Source organism: Littorina saxatilis, linkage group LG12 (genome assembly GCF_037325665.1).
Source record: "Littorina saxatilis isolate snail1 linkage group LG12, US_GU_Lsax_2.0, whole genome shotgun sequence".
NCBI lineage: Eukaryota > Metazoa > Mollusca > Gastropoda > Littorinimorpha > Littorinidae > Littorina > Littorina saxatilis.
The window spans coordinates 27,319,266-27,333,442 of record NC_090256.1 but is presented as its reverse complement, the minus strand read 5'-3'; the positions used below and the strand labels follow the sequence as shown (position 1 = coordinate 27,333,442).

The 14,177-nt window shown below is 41.4% G+C and overlaps 2 protein-coding genes across 2 annotated transcripts in view; one reads left to right on the top strand and one right to left on the bottom strand.

Moving 5' to 3' along the window:
* Positions 1 to 14,177, top strand: part of LOC138981649 (secretin receptor-like) — a 190,710-nt gene that overhangs the window by 151,038 nt on the left and 25,495 nt on the right. The window contains exon 2 of the mRNA XM_070354644.1: positions 13,714 to 13,816. Coding sequence (XP_070210745.1) covers positions 13,714 to 13,816 — 103 coding nt within the window. The remainder of the gene's footprint in view (positions 1 to 13,713; positions 13,817 to 14,177) is intronic.
* Positions 71 to 2,644, bottom strand: LOC138981645 (uncharacterized). Its single transcript, XM_070354637.1, has 5 exons — positions 2,535 to 2,644; positions 2,041 to 2,214; positions 1,817 to 1,907; positions 1,399 to 1,547; positions 71 to 848 (listed from the first exon to the last, which is right to left on the bottom strand). Exons 1-5 carry the CDS (start codon positions 2,627 to 2,629, stop codon positions 842 to 844), a joined length of 516 nt encoding a protein of 171 aa, XP_070210738.1. The 5' UTR covers positions 2,630 to 2,644; the 3' UTR covers positions 71 to 841.

Sequence of the window (14,177 nt, the reverse complement as noted above, 5' to 3'; positions counted from 1 at the left end):
CACTTTGAAAATGACTAAAGACTATTGTGTGTTTGTTGTGTGATATAAATTTAAAAACAATAACATCATGTTTCTTTTTCTGAACCCATTACAAAAAGTGGAAGTGATTCAGATTCTGTATTCAGAATTACACAATTTCAAAATCTGACAGCATAATTTACATGATATGACATTGTGTCACTGCTGGCACATGAACTTGTTTTGTTGTTGGTCAAATATACATTTATTAAAATTAACTTGTGGAGTCATACTAGTACATACAAAGTAAATGAACACAAACTTGTACAAAACAAACAGCTCAGCTGAAGAAACCATTTTAACATAATTTTCTAGTCAACCAAAATAACATTCTCATTTTCAAGACAAAATGTTTCTGTAATATTTTTCTTGCACTCAAAAAGTAATGTGTGCAAAAACCCATGGAAACAATCAAACAGCTGTTACAACCATACAGAGAGGCAATTAAAAATTTGAAAACTAAAAGTCAAACATGTCCAAGTCCTCAGGACATTTTGGTGCTTGAGGAAGAGACAGACGAAAAATATCCCTCCATGTTGTGTGTCGGTATTCAAGAGCAATTACCCCATCTACTGCAAGCGCGCTGGAATGTATCCTGTATAAACATTGTTGGGACTGGGGTAAGTATCCCGAATGGCCCACACACAACATGAAGGGATAGCCCTCCTGTTACCAGCCCCCAAACGACCATGCTGCCAGAAAACAAACTGGCGATAGGCAGCATGGCGATTGGAGGCGGCTTCGCCTCCCTCTTCCGCAAACACCAAAATGTCCACCCGCTGCCTCCTGCTCAGGTGTAGCACGAACGGATGTAAAATGATGTTCATCTCCTGCAAAAGAAAAAAGAAATAATAATTGTAATCATCAAAGTAACAACACATCACATTGACCCGGGTTCGAATCCCTGTTGGGCCTTGAGTGGGGCGCCTGGTAAAGTGCGACCTTTGCCGCGCTTTTAGTTTCCTACACAGCAAAGATAAAGCGCGTTGTAAATATCCAAATTTCATTTTTTTTCAAATACAAAAATAAGAAATACAAAAATAAATAAATAATAATAATTGGACTCCAAGGACTACATACCAATGTGAACTTCAAGGGAAGAGGAAAGTCGTTCACTAAAAGAAATTTGCTATTACAGTTTAGATTTTTGTCTAACAGAGAGAACCCAAGGGGGAAAAAAACCCTCTTCATTATAAGTGGAAAATCACAATAATAGAGTCCACTATAGTATGAGTACTAGCAGGTTCCACTGTATATCATTACATACAACTATATTACCCTGCACAAGTACACAATCTGACCATGACTGTGTTTATCTTTTTTTTCATGTAAATATTTTTTTAATAAATACTTTTTTATATAAAAAATGGGCATACGTACAGGCATTCTTGATATGCACTGAGTGCGGCGCTGGCAGCAGATCCGTTCTGCAGGTGTGGGCATGTGCCGACAATGTCGGCACACACACCAGTCCGGCCAGGCTGCATGGTCTGGTGATGGTGCAGGTGTTGGCACAGACGACTGATCGGCTGTTTTCAACAGAAAGCATTTTTATTTCTTAATTTATGATACATATTTTATGATTACCAATGTCAAAGTAAAAAAAATCAATAATGCACCATGGATGTAAATATATTTTTTTTGTTTTGTTTTTTGTATACAACAACAACAAAACCATTGAAAAAATACTTTCAGCAGAATGCAGAAACAAAATACTACATAGAGAGCTCACACAAAATACCACAATAATGACAAGAGCAAACTTATATCAGAACACCATAAAGCAGAAGTTACTTACCAAGCATGTCAAAAACAAGACCTGGTTGTGCAACAGCCAGGTCGAGGGCCAGTTGTCGCAGTTGTGCAATATCCAGCTGTTGGATCTGAGTCTGTAATAATGTAAAGACAACAAACATGTTTTAAAATGAAACATGTGTGCTGTTATCATTATCTGTGTATACATGCGAAAGACTTTGCTATTCATATCTCCTCATAATAATGTCAAATTAATTAAAAACACACCTGCAAGTTATTCCTGTGCTGCTGCGCAGTGGGGATGCCGGCCACATCCCACCTCCCTCGACCACCTCTCCCCCTGCCACTTGAAGAGCCCCGCTGCTGTGCTGTCGCCCCTCGTCCTCCTCTCCTCCTTCCTCTCCCCCTGTCTCCTCCTCTTTCGTTACTTGTGGAACATGTCTGAAAACAGCATTAATAAAACATTTGTGTCTTCAACATGAAGAACTAATTTACATCTAATGGTAACTTCTCCAATTCTCTCATCTATGTGTGCCAAACTAGCACATTTTCTCCTCAAACTATAGCGAAACCTGTGGTATCCAACAACGAAGGGGCCCAGACAAAAAGAGTTGGATACCACAGGTAGTTGGATACCACAGGTCAGATTCAGACTAAGTAATACGTATTTGGGTAATTCCCCAGTTGTATATCACAGGGTATTTGGATAAGACCAGTATGGATACCACAGATTTCACTGTAATGTACACATGAAAACACACCTGATCTTGTTCTTGAGGCTGACCACCTCCTCTTCCCCCTCCCCTTCCTCTCCTCCTCCCTCTCCCTCTGTGGGGTGCAGGCGAGTCTGTTTCATGATCACTCCGGCTTGTCTGAAATCAACAATAATAAAATAGTTGTATCTTCAGCATGTAGAACTAATTTTCATATAATTAATTGTAAGCTCTTCAGTCTCATCTATTAGAGCCAAAATAGCAAATGTTCTCAAACTAATGGACATGAAAACACACCTGATCTTGTTCTTGAGGCTGACCACCTCCTCTTCCCCCTCCCCTTCCTCTCCTCCTTCCTCTCCCTCTGTGGGGTGCAGGCGAGTCTGTTTCATGATCACTCCGGCTTGTCTGAAATCAACAATAATAAAATAGTTGTATCTTCAGCATGTAGAACTAATTTTCATATAATTAATTGTAAGCTCTTCAGTCTCATCTATTAGAGCCAAAATAGCAAATGTTCTCAAAGTAATGGACATGAAAACACACCTGATCTTGTTCTTGAGGCTGACCACCTCCTCTTCCCCCTCCCCTTCCTCTCCTCCTTCCTCTCCCTCTGTGGGGTGCAGGTGAGTCTGTTTCATGATCACTCCGGCTTGTCTGAAATCAACAATAATAAATTAGTTGTATCTTCAGCATGTAGAAATACATCTGGTAAGCTCTCCACTCTTTTTGTCATCTGTGAGTGCCAAACCAGTTTTTACTAGCAAATTTTCTCATCAAACTAATGTATATGAGAACACACCTGGGGGTATGGGTGGGGTTATGAGAGAAATACTTAGGTTAGGACTGCTAGACAGTCAAAGTCTTCTTCTGTCACATTCTTTGCACATGATTCTAGAGGGAGCAAAGAGGGAAGGAGGGCATCATCCATCAAACAAGTGATGACCAAGGAATAATAGAAAATTAAAAACCAACCGAGTACTTTATGCTGTTTACATGTTCTGAGCAAAAGTCCACAAGTACATTGAATGATTGATGTAGTGCTACAGGGATTACGACAGATCTAGAAGCAACCCATCGAAAGCAAAAAGAAGCTAAGAGGCATACAGCCTATGCTCCAAAGTTCATGAAGGCTGTTACCCTTTATAATTATCAAGATCTACGAGTATGCTTACTCTTACCGTCAAACTCAGAAAATGCGAGTGGGGCGGTTTTTGCGGTAGTGACATGAATGACTCTCACTCTGTCACTCTCATGTCGACAGATTGCTTCCAGTTCTTCTTCTTCTTGATAATGTAGAACACTTTTGGATCCCAAATCTAAATAGACTTAAGTTAGGGGCGAAAAGTTATTGCACGGCCTTTGAAACTTACCGATGGCGACGACATAGTGATGTTGTACTTGTCAATTGATAGCGGCAGTAGTGGCGGAAGTAGGGAGTTCCCTTGACTTCCGGTGACGATTACGCCAAAGGCCTTGTTGAATAATGTTTAGGCCTACGAATTCTTTTTCTCGAAAATATCGTACCAACAATTTTTTTCTGTGTTCGAATACTGTAGCCAATCCTCCTTCTATCAACTTTAAAGGACGTTTATGAGATTATTTGTACAAGTGACCAAAATGAATTAATTATTGAGCTACAGCCACATGTGTTACTTTAAAAAGAATAGAGATAAAGAAAAGCGTGCTATCCTTCTCAGCGCAACTACTACCCCGCTCTTCTTGTCAATGTCACTGCCTGTGCATCGAGCGGTGGACTGACGATGCTACGAGTATACGCTCTTGCTGTAAAAATGCAGTGAGTTCAGTTTCATTCTGTTAGTTCGACAGCTTGACTAAATGTTGTAATTTCGCCTTACGCGACTTGTTTCTTCTTTTTTTCAAAACATACCCAACAGGACTCGTGATATCGAATAGATGCTTTTATCATATACGCGTTCTTTGCATATTTAATATATATATAACCAACATCACCAGAAGCATCTGCTGCTGTTATTTACTGTCGATTACCACAAATGCGCGTTGGACGCGAGATGACATAATTCATACGACTTGAAGCAGAAGTGGTAAGTTATAGCACACACCTTCGTCGTATCTACCTCGCCGGGCACATATTGGCTATGTCTGAGGGGACAGTTGTAAGAAAACGCAGTGCATAATATAGTGAATCTCTGCTTTAGGGATGGATCTTCTTTCCGGTTTCGTTGATGGCAAGACCAGTATTTCACGCATTAATGTAAAAATAACAATATAGTAAATCCAAAACTAGCTCAACGAACACCACCAACAAGACAAAGAGACGACAACGACAACAACAACAACGATGACGACGATGACGAAGAAGAAGGAGAAGAAAAGGAAGGGGAAGAGAAGGAGAAAGAAAATAACACGAATAGGAACGGGTTGAATAGGCACCGTTCCAGACATTGCAATTTTTTAATCAATATTTGTAAAACAAAAATCGGTTAAAGAATGGAGCACAGATGCACTTCATTTGAATAAAGGAAGGGTGAAGGTAGTGGCGCTAAAGCTAGAAACAGACGTCAAACGGTGACGGTTTTATTAGCGACGAGTGATTAATTGTCCAGCTAAGTTCGGCTCAAGGCGGCTTGCTTGCGTCCAGCGGGACAGAAAAAAACCGAAAGAGAACATTTGAATAGAGCGCTTGGGGGATTTCTTTTAACGGAATACTCTCTGAGGAGGTCCTCCGCAGGCTGATATTAAAGGCGTTGTTACAGTATAATATTACTTTCGGTTCGTAAGCATATTTCTACTTCTTTGTCTGCGTTCATGGGCTGAAATTCCCGCATACACTGGGGTTTTAGCACGAGTGGTCTTTTACGTGTATGGCCGTTTTCAACCCGCCGTTTAGGCAGGCAAACTCGTTTTCGGGGGAGTTAGCATATTTCGATTCTGACAACAACATCGCAAGCTCTATCAGATTGAAATAACACGACGGTTCATACGGATGGCTTGTGTTTTGCAAATATGTATTGAGTTTGATTTGTTTCCGTTGAATACTGTCATGGCTTTTTAGTTTTATTGTAGACACCAATGAAGGCCCAATGACGGCAATGACCTGCCATCTTAAAATAATAAGTTAAGAAATGCAAAGTTCCAAATGTGTGTCAAGCATAACACATCTTGTTTTGAAGTAATTCGATGAAATATCTTCCCCGTTTTCCTGGATCAACAACAGGTCTGGCCCTTTCGACCTTGTCCGGACAAATTATCATTTCCAGAACACCCAACAGCACACAATGTTGACAGTGTAAACAGAATATGTCTGCTCGTTTTGGCGAGCATATAGATTTATATATTATTCAACAATTTCCATTTCCGGCTGTAATTAATCTGGCGCGGTTGATGCTGCCATGGGCAATATTTGTGGTTGCCTTCTCCATGTTTGGACGAAGAAGATACAAGCGAGATGGATTTAATTATGGCCCAACCGTTACGTAAAGGAAAATTATGTTTACAAAACAAGAAGGGCAACATTGGAATGGACCAAGATAATCTATGTTGGCCTCGCTTATCGAGGCTGTATGGTAACATCAAGATCACATATATTTGTAGAAATATTGTTTTTAAGCTATATACTTTGCATGACTGTCGCAATGGTGGGTTTGTTTGCTTTTCATGGGCGCACGCCATCTTTGTAACGTAAACTTAAAACAGCGGGTTTTAGTATGGGGGCAGGAGGGGATCTGAGTTTGTTTCGCTTAACTTTGGCTGATTTGTTGGCTGATATTATTTTAGCTGAATCTGGTATGGTCAGGAACCTTAATTGTAAACACTTCAAACTTTTATCGTTCTTGACAACATGAATTTAAGTTAGTCCCGCAACATTTTGCAAACACATGCTCTACTCTTTCACAGTAAGTCATCAAACTAGGGCATATGCGTTACGTGCTGTGAGAGCAAGCCCAGATGATACCATTTCCACAACAGCAAGACGCCATCGAGGCAGTAATACTTTCGCACTAAACCAGCAAAAGGATAGCGTATTTACAAGATAAACCATCGTCATCGGGTGGTTTCTAGCAGGGCACATAGCTTCTGTGATAGAGCCCAACAGTGGTCCAATAAATAAACTTCTGCGCATACAGTCCGTTAACAGCATTGTGAATGAGTTCTATTCGTATCCTTGGCTGACATATACGGCTCAAAACAAGTTGATTAATTGATACAATGGACAATGACTTTGTCGTCTTGATCAAACTCGATTGTGTAAGCATAGACTGTAAATGTTTGGCAACATTGTGCAATGTCCCATATTTGACTATGTTCAAAGCCCTATTATTTGGGGCGCAGAGTTCAGATTTCTGGAATCGTTATTCGTGCAACATAAAATAATTGTTATTTATGTCTATGGTTTCGTGTGATAAGACTTTATTTCCATGTGCATAATGCTAGTTGCTTATTAAAAATGTTCAAATATGTTTGTTCCCAGCACAATTTGGATAGCTTACTGTTTCAGCTGTTACAAGTATGCGTTGGTCAATAAATGCCGACAGTACCATCTGTCTTCTTCCCATGATTATCCTGTTTCGGTTTCGTGTTTATTTCTAAGGTAATTAATGACTTTTGATACCCTTTGGGCTACCGTTCCGACGAGGCATCTTTTGCTTAATTTGACTACCTTATGTTCCTTCTCACGGGTAAACGGAATAATGATCGACTTTCTATACTCACTGTGATTGCACACAGCAACAGTAAAGTCATTGTGTAGCCACAAGTGCCAGATGTTCTTCTTGAAGAACCAGAGCTGCCTGCAGATCTATGTCCTTTCTCAATGCGTACGTACGGTACGCGTGTGTTTGTTTGAGAGAGAGAGAGAGAGAGAGAGAGAGAGAGTGTGTGTGTGTGTATGTGTGTGTGTGTGTGTGTGTGTGTGTGTGTGTGTGTGTGTACCCCCGTTTCCACAGGTTTGGTTGCCTAAATCACCATAAGGCAACCATCCACACGTGGATGGCAACCTAAACTCTGGATGGCAACCTAATTGTGTGGATGGTCGCTTCATTTAACACCGTTAAATTGACTTTTTTGACGGAAAGAATGTCATAACAATGTTCAAAATGACATTCTTTCCGTCCTCTATAGGCGACGAAATAGGTCAAATTTTGTGCATTTTTTAGTGCAAAATTCTTCGATGCCGGAGCGAGTACTGCACCCAGTGCTGTTGTAGTGCAAGTGCACTAGAAAGGCACTACACCCAGTGCCGCCTCTTAGGTAACCATCCACACTTTAGGTGTGTGTGTGTGTGTGTGTGTGTGTGTGTGCTCTGGTGTGTGTGTGTGTCGGGGGGGGTGAGTTCTGCTATTTGATTTCATTACACAAAGTCTCGAAAAACGATGATTTATTTAAGACTCAAAAACCGAAACAGACAAGTGGCAGCACTCAGTAGTCAACAACACTGCCTCCAAGCAACTTAAACAACAATTTCCAGAGAATGAGTTCCTCTGGGGAGGAACATAAAAGTGTCGTGTGTTGTGGCCTCCTTGCGATACAATTTCTGTTTACTGCACACTTCATACAGGTGAAATGGATGCACCTTACTTCCTGTCTGTTGGAAAAACAGCACCTGTTCGTCTCTCACGCTTGAACTGGAAGTATGTACGGATATCTTGCACATGAAGCGTAGTCTTGCAGTAGTAAATGAGATAGTTACTGCTTTAGAGCTTGAAATGTGGTTGATGTTACTGCCTGGGTGTTGTGACAGTTAAAGAGACACTCTCAACAACAACACAAACTGTCTCAGACCGCCATAAGAGCTACACAGATTGGTTGGCGGGTTGAAAGGGTGTCAACATACACCAGTTATTAAAATGCTAAAGGCTCTGTTTGGGCACTTTGGGTATACTCTTCAGATTTTAAATCATCCATGTTGTGTTTTTCTTTGGTTATGCTCTGTCTCCAGTGATACTGGGTGGCCGAGTGGTAACGCACTTGCGCTCGGAAGCGAGAGGTTGCGTGTTCGACCCTGGGTCAGGCCGCAATTTTCTCCCCCCTTTCCTAACCTAGGTGGTGGGTTCAAGTGCTAGTCTTTCGGATGAGACGAAAAACCGAGGTCCCTTCGTGTACACTACATTGGGGTGTGCACGTTAAAGATCCCACGATTGACAAAAGGGTCTTTCCTGGCAAAATTGTATAGGCATAGATAAAAATGTCCACCAAATACCCGTTTGTCTTGGAATAAAGGCCGTGAAAGGTGAATGCTCGCCTAATAGGCTACTGAGCTTTACTGGCCGATGTGAATGCGTTATATATTGTGTGTAAAAAAATGTCTGTTTGTCTGTCTGTCTGTAAAAAATTCCATTTCAAACGGCAGAAATTAATATGTAAGCGCCTAGGGCTATATCTAGATTAGGCGCATAAAAAATGATCACAATAATAATAATAATAATACATTATTGCATTTGCTTCAGTGCAGATCCGAGTTCCTGAATTCCGACGGGTTTTACATGATAGCCAGTAGTCCTGAAAAAAAAGACGATGGACAGAATTACGATTCTGACACTCGCTGAATTCTTTGCAGAACATCGCCGTTCCGCTATTTGCATTCATTTCATTAATTAGTATACTTACGATGCGCTTTCGAGTGAATCATTGTTTTCGTGTCTAAATTACAGTACAACGAATCAATGTTCCTGAGACTTGGAAAGGTCCAGTTCGCCAGAGAATTGATCCTGCATGGCCTTTAAAGTATTATCCGTTTGAGCTGTTTTCCATTTTTTATCCCGAACTCTAAACCCCGAGGGTTTCTAGCAAAACTCTTTTAAGTGGGTATTAGCTCCTCTTCCTCAGCCGAGTTTCCATCAAGGGAACACACTAAGGGAATTCCAGGACGGTCACCGGTGACCTATGCAAAGCAGTGTCGCTCTGTTTTATTAGCAGGATGGCGAGGGGGCGCTGGCGACAGTTTTCACGCGAGCGAATTCGTTGTCCTCATTCTTGACGGATTGACTGATGTTGGGGAGAGGAAGGGGAAGGGTGTATGTGTGTGCGTGTGTGCGTGCGTGTGTGTGTGCGTGCGTGCGTGTGTGTGTGTGTGTGTGTGTGTGTGTGTGTGCAGGGGAGTGGGGATCTTTACGACAGGGTTAGGGCAGCGATGCTAGACGTGTGTTTGGGGGGGGGGGGCGGCGGTGATGGAGGAAAATGTGTCGTTTGTCATGCTGTCACCGGCCAGCGCCAGAATGCGGTCCTGTCTTAATAACTCTGGAACCGCCACTTGTAGCTCCAAGGAGAGGGACGAGTGTGTTCAGTTCTTGTGTCTGAAACGAGCTTTGATTTTATTCTGGTAACTTCAGTGGTTGACTTTATATTCCGTGTGTACTTAGGTGGACTGGAAACGGTGTGTTGCGTTCTAATGTCTCTGAAACCAGCTTTAATTTGATGATGGTACTTTAAAGTAGCTTTTGCTTGGTTTCCCTGTCCTTTCGTGGCTGAAACGGTGGACAGTGAGCAGTTTCTTTGAAACCAAATTTGCTTTGAATCTGAGAGCTTCCAAAGCGTTGATGCCGTTGGTATCATTTCTAGTTCTTATCGAGTAAAAGGCAGACATTGCGCTGTTTTGGTGTGTTTCCGCAACAATAATCTGATCTGGTTCTGATGCCAATCCCGTTTTCGATTACTTTCTTGTTCACTTATAGCCGAGCAGACGGGAGACAAAAGATCGGTTTTTGTTGTCTCTTATTCGATATTTTGATTTGGGTCCAAGAGTTTAGACTCATAAGTATTAATGTGCATTTCCTTTTTTAGCTTGTAGCTCAGAAAATGAGAGACAGAGTGCTGATTTCTTGTGAGCGGAGATGATGCTTGATGTGGCTCCAATTTTGCTAGTAAGTGATGATGTTTGGACGTTGTTTGGCTCCACTTGCAACCCTTCAAATTGGAAATGTTTCTGTCTTTTACACACGATTGTCTTTGGTACAAGACATTCAGGTCATTAACCATATTTTTTCTGTCAGACCATTTGTACCTAGTAAATGGAAAACAGGATGCTTAGGTGTTTTACCAAAGGTTTGATTTTGTTCACACTATTATTTTCAAGTGACGTTTGAATTATACGCTTTTTTTCCACTTTGAAATGTTAAAAGTTTGTGCGTCCCTGTTTATTTTTGTACCTTTTCCTGGTAAATTTTTCAACACAGAGATGTGGAAATCGTTTAATAGCTTCCTGATTGTTTACATTCCTGCGGGAGGAAGCCGCATACTTTTAGCATTTGCAGATTACTATTGGCTTTATTATCACTATCATTTTCATCATCACCAGACTCGTTATATTTTTCGCAAATCTAACAGTTCTATCCATCAAATCTGACAGCTGCGGTAGGAACAGATCCATCGGAGCAATAGTTGTGTATTATTAAGTGTGATTTTCGTTACATGTTTGCCATTATTCGTCGGAAGCAGACAGTTATTTCGTTTCTCCGAAAACCGCATCTAAATTGTGCCATATGAACAGACACAGCTGAACACCACACACACACACACACACACACACACACACACACACACACACACACACACACACACACACACACACACACACACACACACACACACACACATATATATATATACACACGCGCGCGCGCGCACACACACACACACACACACACACACACACACACAGCTTGCACCGCTGAACGGACTACTTGTTGTGGAGACAGATACATCGCACTGGAGTATTTTATGTTTCCAACCCGACAGACAATGATGAATCGAACATATCGCCTTTTGGGATAGTGTATCTTCCGATAATATTATGGCCTGACAGAATGATAGACAGGTCGAATCGCAAGAGATTCCTCATCTGACCAAGTTAAGTGGCAAGGCCCATTCATCGCCAAACAGTCGAGACGTATCGGATGTAAAGATGCAGTTTGTGTTCTGCGTGTTCGTATTGTGGGTTTTACGGTTATCGCTGTTTTGTGTTTTGAGACGGATGCATTACTATGAGTGAAAGACGAAGATTTATTATGAGCAGCAGACAAAACATGGGACGCTTTCTGTGGTTGGTGGTTAATCAACTTACTTTTGATAACACGTTGCGATACTATAGGTGATAGATGAAGATGCAATAGCAGCAGAGATCATACGAGAACTGTCTGCATCTTAGTTGTTAACCTACTTTCTGTCTACAAGAGCTGTCTGCAACTGAGGCGTTAACCTACTTACTACTTCTATTTTTGACAGAGAGATGTTCCTAGTTTGCGGGGGAGAAAGACAAACAGATAAAGTAGAAGCAGCAGAAAATAAATACGAGATATTTTTCCGCATCTTAGTTGGTATCAACCCTTGCATTTACTTTTTATCCCTGAAAGAGAGAATTCCCTAGTCGGTGTGGTAGATGGATGCGCATGACAGGGTGTCATGAAATGGTGTTTGTTGTCACCGATGACAACTATTTCTGCCTTATCACTAAGGTTGGGCAGACGAATGTGGCTCTGCGTATAATAGGGAATAAAAAAAACACGTACGCATCGGCGCTCTGGCAAAAAGAAAAGACAGAAGGAACGGATATAAATAAAGAAACAAAAAAGCAAGAAAGTAAGCAAGTAATAAAAACAACGGCCCGAAGGACAAACAGACAAAGATTGGGACTTTAGGTTTGTTCTTTTGTTGCTTTTGTCAATGTTTATACAATTTCCTTCGTTTCTCTTTGCATAGTCAGTCATAGGTTCTTCTTTTTCCATCAACAAGCCCCTTTTCAAAGTCCAAAACAGAATCATGCGCATTACTCCTGGAGTTTACTGAAGGTTGACAAAACGCTTGGCCCCAAAATACCCCGACCGCCTATCCTATCTTCCACCAACCGATCAGTCACGGTCAAAGGCAATTCTTTCGTGACCAATGTCATTCCGAGCTCAGCAGAATTCATTCTGGGTTTTGATCATCAGTCTTGGTCAACGACCCTTTCCGTTTATTTTCGTATCAGCTTTGGGTGAGATGACAGTGTTCTGCTTTTATGGGCCAAAGCAAAGCTTAAATAGTCGCTGATTTGTCTGGTATTAGTTGTCTTTAAGATTGAATCAGACACGTTTAACGACCTTCCTGTTTTATTCTAGTCCTGCATTCATTGTCCAGAGTAATAGGTGGTGGATGCATAGTCGGTGTTTGATTGTGTATCTGTCTTGGGTAAAATACTGTACATGGAATAAGTTGTCTTTAAAGACTGCTTCGGGATCTTTTACCGCCTTTCTGCTTTCAATGTCCTCTATTATGCACCAAAGTAGTTATCGATGGCTTAATTTATAGTTGATGTTTTGTCACGAGTGAGATTTGGGTAAGCCCCCGTGTTGAAACACAGATTTATTTTTGAAGAATAGTTCAGGAACGTTCTTGGCCTTCCAGCGATTATGGGCCTAAATGATTACTGATGGCTTTACAGGAAATGTTTTGTCTTGTATGTTTCTTGGGTATACATTCGAGTTTGTGAAGAGTTGTCGTTAAGATTGGTTCAGGAACACCTAACCTGTTCAGGAACGTTAACAGCATACCAGACGAAGACAAAGAAGAGGAAATAGAAGGAGGAATAATAAGCGAACGTTGGTTGCAAAGGCTCTTAGCTTCATATATAAGATAACAAAAACACACACGCTGCCCTGCAATCCTCATTTTTTTGTCAGACTTATTACGTTGCCAAAAACATTACGTTCCTCGTTTACTTGCACCAGAGACCGTATTCCATGTATCCACCAGCCATTCCTTACAGACAGAAATGAAATTACATAAATGCAGTCTTCGACAACGAGGACTTACGTTAAGGAGGGGATGAAACAACTTTCTTTGTATTTCTTCATCCATTGTTCAGCACACGTAAACATGCCTCCCTCTTTGTTATTGTTCACTACCACATATCTGTCGAGGCTTTAAATAATCCCCATAGGACACAAGCGCCCTCTTAAGTAGATATACACACATCACAAAATCAACAGAGTTGACATATTTTAGCTGAATTAATTTCGTAGATTGACACAGGAGTGAGTTACAAAAGGAATTCAACAACACAAATTCGCAGTCTGCACAGAAAGCAGCCAGAGTATATTGTTTTGTTTTGTGCCCAAGCGGGAGAGTGCTATTAACTTCTAGAGGCAAAAAAGCCTGGGCAGATGATGTGTGGTGATTTACAGGGTGATCCGCAGTGGAAGGAAAGTATCTGTAATGAATATTTTGTGTATGAACCAGTTACTGATACACGATGTGCACGTGCGCGTTCCAGGTGGTGTCGGTCATGTCGGCGACGGAACAGAGGCGGCTGATCCTTATCGCCAAACAGGACTGCTACAAGCTGTCCGAGCGCCGCGAGGCACAGATACGCAATGGTGAGTACCCGAATATGCTCATTCTATATGTCATCCTCGGATCACAGCATTGTATTCAGCCTGTTGTGGTAAAACACAAACACAGCGTTGCAATACGGCAAATCACTCATCTTTGCAAATAACGGGTCACATGCCAAGTCATTACTCTCAGCCCAAACTACTTCCCTTGCTTATCTCCCTTTTTCAACTCATTCACTCTAGTTACTCGTATCAACTCTCCGTTTCATACCCATCAATGTAGACGCATCTTTCATACAAATTTAAAAAAACGCATGCAGAATACACTTCCTTTCGACCAGCAAAATGTGCTTCCCTGGTTTCAATCTGTTGGGCCTCATGTTTCATGTATTTTACATCAGCC